This window comes from Phoca vitulina, unplaced genomic scaffold, assembly GCF_004348235.1.
Source record: "Phoca vitulina isolate PV1807 unplaced genomic scaffold, GSC_HSeal_1.0 scaffold689, whole genome shotgun sequence".
Lineage (NCBI taxonomy): Eukaryota > Metazoa > Chordata > Mammalia > Carnivora > Phocidae > Phoca > Phoca vitulina.
Window position 1 is genome coordinate 1 of NW_022590376.1, and position 6,534 is coordinate 6,534.

At 37.6% G+C, this 6,534-nt stretch overlaps 1 protein-coding gene across 1 annotated transcript; it reads right to left on the bottom strand.

The window, feature by feature from the left end:
• Window positions 1-5,199: 5,199 nt before the first annotated feature.
• On the bottom strand, window positions 5,200-6,165 carry LOC116629371 (olfactory receptor 2A12-like). Its single transcript, XM_032399665.1, has one exon. It carries the CDS (start codon window positions 6,163-6,165, stop codon window positions 5,200-5,202), a length of 966 nt encoding a protein of 321 aa, XP_032255556.1.
• Window positions 6,166-6,534: the final 369 nt, after the last annotated feature.

Below are 6,534 nucleotides of genomic sequence, written 5' to 3' on the forward strand. Positions count from 1 at the left end.
CTTCTGAAACTGTTCCAAAAAATAGAAATGGAAGGAAAACTTCCAAACTCATTTTATGAGGCCAGCATTACCTTGATCCCAAAACCAGACAAAGACCCCATCAAAAAGGAGAACTACAGACCAATATTCCTGATGAACATGGATGCAAAAATTCTCACCAAAATACTAGGCAATAGGGTCCAACAGTACATTAAAAGGATTATTCACCACGACCAAGTGGGATTTATCCCTGGGCTGCAAGGTTGGTTCAACATCCGCAAATCAATCAACGTGATACAATACATTAACAAAAGAAAGAACAAGAATCATATGATCCTCTCAATAGATGCAGAAAAAGCATTTGACAAAGTACAGCATCCTTTCTTGATCACAACTCTTCAGAGTATAGGCATAAAGGGTACATACCTCAATATCATAAAAGCCATCTATGAAAAACCTACAGCAAATTTCATTCTCAATGGGGAAAAACAGAGCTTTCCCTCTAAGGTCAGGAACACGGCAGGGATGTCCACTATCACCACTGCTATTCAACATAGTATTAGAAGTCCTAGCCACAGCAATCAGACAACAAAAAGAAATAAAAGGCATCCAAATCAGCAAAAAAGAAGTCAAACTCTCACTCTTTGCAGATGATATGATACTTTATGTGGCAAACCCCAAAGACTCCACCCCAAAACTGCTAGAACTCATACAGGAATTCAGTAAAGTGGCAGGATATAAAATCAATGCACAGAAGTCAGTGGCATTCCTATACACCAACAACAAGACAGAAGAAAGAGAAATTAAGGAGTCGATCCTATTTACAATTGCACCCAAAACCATAAGATCCCTAGGAATAAATCTAACCAAAGAGGCAAAGGATCTGTACTCAGAAAACTATAAAATACTCATGAAAGAAATTGAGGAAGACACAAAGAAATGGAAAAACGTTCCATGCTCATGGATTCGAAGAACAAATATTGTGAAGATGTCAATGCTACCTAGAGCAATCTACACATTCAATGCAATCCCCATCAAAATACCATCCACTTTTTTCAAAGAAATGGAACAAATAATCCTAAAATTTGTATGGAACCAGAAAAGACCTCAAATAGCCAGAGGAATGTTGAAAAAGAAAAGCAAAGCTGGTGGCATCACAATTCCGGACTTCAAGCTCTATTACAAAGCTGTCATCATCAAGACAGTATGGTACTGGCACAAAAACAGGCACATAGATCAATGGAACAGAATAGAGAGCCCAGAAATGGACCTTCAACTCTATGGTCAACTAGTCTTTGACAAAGCAGGAAAGAATGTCCAATGGAAAAAAGACAGTCTTTTCAACAAATGGTGTTGGGAAAATTGGATAGCCACATGCAGAAGAATGAAAGTGGACCATTTCCTTACACCACACACAAAAATAGACTCCAAATGGTTGAAAGACCTCAATGTGAGACAGGAGTCCATCAACATCCTAAAGGAGAACACAGGCAGCAACCTATTCGACCTCAGCCGCAGCAACTTCTTCCTAGAAACATCGCCAAAGACAAGGGAAGCAAGGGCAAAAATGAACTATTGGGACTTCATCAAGATAAAAAGCTTTTGCACAGCAAAGGAAACAGTCAACAAAACCAAAAGACAACCGACAGAATGGGAGAAGATATTTGCAAATGACGTATCAGATAAAGGGCTAGTATCCAAAATCTATAAAGAACTTATCAAACTCAATAGCCAAAGAACAAAGAATCCAATCAAGAAATGGGCAGAAGACATGAACAGACATTTTTCCAAAGAAGACATCCAAATGGCCAACAGACACATGAAAAAGAGCTCAATATCGCTCGGCATCAGGGAAATCCAAAGCAAAACCTCAATGAGATACCACCTCACACCAGTCAGAATGGCTAAAATTAACAAGTCAGGAAATGACAGATGTTGGCAGGGATGCGGAGAAAGGGGAACCCTCCTACACTGTTGGTGGGAATGTAAGCTGGTGCAGCCACTCTGGAAAACAGTATGGAGGTTCCTCAAAAAGTTGAAAATAGAGCTACCCTATGACCCAGCAATTGCACTACTGGGTATTTACCCCAAAGATACAAAAGTAGGGATCCAAAAGTGTACGTGCACCCTGATGTTTATAGCAGCAATGTCCACAATGGCCAAACTGTGGAAAGAGCCAAGATGTCCATCGACAGATGAATGGATAAAGAAGAGGTGGTATATATATATACAATGGAATATTATGCAGCCATCAAAAGGAATGAGATCTTGCCATTTGCAGTGACGTGGATGGAAATGGAGGGTATTATGCTGAGCGAAATAAGTCAAACAGAGAAACATGTATCATATGACCTCACTGATATGAGGAATTCTTAATCTCAGGAAACAAACGGAGTGTTGCTGGAGTGGGGGGTGGGGTGGGAGGGATGGGCTGACTGGGTGATAGACACTGGGGAGGATATTTACTCTGGTAAGCGCTGTGAATTGTGCAAGACTGTTGAATCTCAGATCTGTACCTCTGAATCAAATAATGCAATATATGTTAAGAAAAAAAAGAAGAAGAAGAAGAAGATAGCAGGAGGGGAAGAATGAAGGGGGGGAAATCGGAGGGGTAGACGAACTATGAGAGATGATGGACTCTGAAAAACAAACTGAGGGTTCTAGAGGGGAGGGGGGTGGGAGGATGGGTTAGCCTGGTGATGGGTATTGCGGAGGGCACGTTCTGCATGGAGCACTGGGTGTTATGCACAAACAATGAATCACGGAACACTACATCTAAAACTAATGATGTAATGTATGGGGATTAACATAACAATAAAAAAATCTTAAAAAAAAAAAAAAGATTATGCAGGTGGTTCCAAAATATATTTGTGGCACATGAGTTTAAAGAAAAAGAACAAAATGCTTTGGAAATTCAGTGTTTTGGGTGCTAATAGGATACTTGATTTTCTAAGAACTTATGACAATTTATAGCAAAGTGTCCTGTAACCCTCTTAATAGCTGATAAGAAATATTTTTGTTTTTCTATTTTTAAATTATGTGTGCAGAAAATGAGGTTTAAGTGACTTTCAATTGTGGTACCAGAGCTCTAATCATGAATTGTGCTATTTTTTTTTAAATGGTCACAATTGCCACAAAAATAGAAAATGGAGAACATGATATTTGGGGAAAGAAAGGTAGACATTATATGAAATGAGGGATTTTCCATTTAAAAATAGTAAGATAAGAAAAACTTTCAGTTTAATATTATTTTATTTTATTTTATTTACTATGCATACGTAATCCTTTTTATAGTTTAATTTCAACTGGTCAAAAATACAATCATTACATATAACATTTGGGGAATAAAAATAACTTTGTCTGGATCACCTGGGTGCCTCAGTTGGTTAATCTTCTAACTCTTGGTTTCTTCTCAGGTCATGATCTCAGGATCATGAAATCAAACCCCCTGTGGTACACTGTGCTCAGACCAGAGTCTGCTTAAGATTCTCCCCTTCTTTCTCTGCCCCTCCCCGACTGCTTGCATGATCTAAATAAATAAATACATAAAATCTTTATAAAAAAAGATTTTTTTTTATAAAAGATTTTATATATCTTTTTTTTATATCTTTATAAAAAAAAGATCTTTTTTTATAAAGATTTTATGTATTTATTTGACAGAGAGAGAGATAGCAAGAGCAGGAACACAAGCAGGGGGAGTGGGAGAGGGAGAAGCAGGCTTCCTGCTGAGCAGGGAGCCCGATGCGGGGCTGGATCCCAGGACCCTGGGATCATGACCTGAGCCGAAGGCAGACGCTTAATGACTGAGCCACCCAGGCGCCCCAAATAAATAAAATCTTAAAACAAAACACTTTCTCCAAATTTATGTGGGCAATCAGACACATAAAATCATATTTTAATGTACAATTAGGTAAAACATGAGATTTATTTCAACAGATAAAGACCACACAGGAACTTGACATTAAGAGAAGAAAAAGCAAAATGCTGGGGTGCTTGTATAACTGACTGCTGGTTTTTGCTCAGGTCATGATCTCAGAGTTCTGAGATAGAGCCCCTCATTGGGCTCCATGCTCAGTGTAGAATATGATTAAGATTCTCTCTCCTCTGCTCCTCCTGTCACTCTCATGCTCTCTCTCTCTCTAAATTAAATAAATAAATCCTTTTAAAAGTGCTAAGACCTGTTCTGTTTATTAAATTAACAAAATGCATATATGCCTTGAGGACAGTGTAGAGTTCAGCCAAGATACAAAGAACTATTTTCACTGTTTTTGGTGTTTGTTTTTGTTTGTTTGTTTTTCTCACTCTACACCTCCATTTACAGTTTCTCTTTTTGACATGTACACTTGGTGAATTTTCCCATTCTTTGTGACTCAGCATAAGTGACCCTTAGAAAGAAGGCTTTCTGTTGGCCCTTCAGTTCACTAGGGCTTTATTTCCCTGTGCTGCAGTTAGAAGTCAATGTGTACTAATGAGTAAGATTATGAGATTTCTATGGATAGTCAATATTCTATGCATGGCCTAAATAAATTACTTAATGGCTGTCAAAAAACATGTGAGAAAATAAAATACACCTTACAATAAAAGAGCTAAAGTTTAAAATCTTGGATCAAAGGAAATAGAATTTACAGCAAGGTAAGAAGGTTTTCAAGAAAGAATTGATGTAGAAAGTGATGATTGACTTGAGCTTTGCAATACTCATATTAAATACATTTCTGAGATAGGAATTACTTGAGAAATTGTACAAGTTTGAGGGGATGTAGTGAGGTATTCAAAACACTAGAATTGGACAGATGTGTGAGGAATTACCTGCTTAAAGATGAAGAGATGAATCATAAATTATAATTTCATAGACTGAGTAAAGGGTAAATAAAGAGAACGTTATGACATTTGATTAATAAGGAAAATGTGTACAAATATCATAAGGTAATTAATTATAAAATATAGAGTCTATGTGAAATTATGGAATCCAAAACCTACCTTGAAATTTCAATTCCATTTTTTTCCTCATAAGTTATACTTGCATGTTGTTTAGTAAAGAACTGATATATAGCAATATTTAATAAAATAATCTGTTAACATTAGTCATTAAACATTAAAAGGAAGGTCACAAAAGGGTGTCTGTAATGAATGATATTGTATATTTGCAATAATTCTTACATAGTTGTAGCTAATTAAGTGACTGTCTGTTTTTAAAGAGTATATTAAAGTATAAAATTCTGTCTACTGGCATCTCAAGATAGTAATCATTTGCCTTTGGGACACTGACAATCTTTCTAATACTCTCTTCAAGGCTCCATTCACTTCCTTGTTCCTAAGACTGTAGATTAATGGGTTCAAAGCAGGATTGATGACAGCATAGAATAAGGAGATTAATTTATCACCCTCAGCTGAATATAGAGATTTGGGCCTCATGTATGTGAACATACCTGTCCCATAATAAATGGTCACCACAGTCAAGTGAGAGCTACAGACAGAGAAAGCCTTTTTCCTACCCTCTGCTGAGTGCATCCTCATCACAGCAACCAGTATGCGTAAGTAGGAGAGAGTAATAAGAAGGAAGGGGAGCAAGAGGGTACCAGATGCACCTATCACCATCAAGGTTTCTTGCAGGGATGTATCAGCACAGAACATACGAAGAAGAACAGGTGCTTCACAAAAAATATGGTCAACAATGTAAGGGCTACATAAGGGAAGTATGGTGAAGTAGAGGGGTACCACTGAGGCAAAGAAGCTGATGGTCCATGCCCCCACAGCAAGCTGCACACACACAGACCAGTTCATGATGAGCAGGTATCGTAGAGGGTAACAAATGGCCACATAACGGTCCAGAGCCATGATTGCCAAAACAATGCACTCAGCTGCTCCCATTAACAGAGAGATGTAGGTCTGGGCAAGACAGAGTTCATAAGAGATAACTTTCTTAAGAGCAAGGAGGTTGAAGAGCATCTTGGGGACCACAGCTGTGGTGTAAAATATGTTGAGAAAGGCCAAGTGGCAGAGGAAAAAATACATGGGTGTATGGAGACAGTAATCAATTACCACCAAAGTGATAATAGCTGTGTTTCCAAAGAGATTGACCAGGTAGACCCCAGAGAAAAGGAAGAAGAGGGGTATCTCAACTTGAGGGTGGTTGGAAAATCCAACAAGGACCAACTCAGTGATGGTGCTTAAATTTTCCTGAGCCATGTTGAGTGCCAGTGTTAAACTGATAATGTGAGCAGAAGAAATGTGCTTTGAGAACAAAAATTATAGTGAAATCACAAAGACACACTAATTCTTTAACATCATCAAGTACCATTCCATTGTGTGCATTCAATAACTTAAGGACTAAATTATCTCTTTTTTGAAAACCTCCTTACATTCATGATGAAGTTTGAAAAATACTTTCATATGCTAGAATAAAACAAAAATATTCATTAACACAAAACCACAAACATGCATACACAGATATAGACACACACATACAAATTGTGAATAAAGTTTTGGTTGTTCCTGTACCGACTTTGCTTATATGTACAGAGCAAGTTTTTAAGAAGTACTGATTTTTTTATGTTA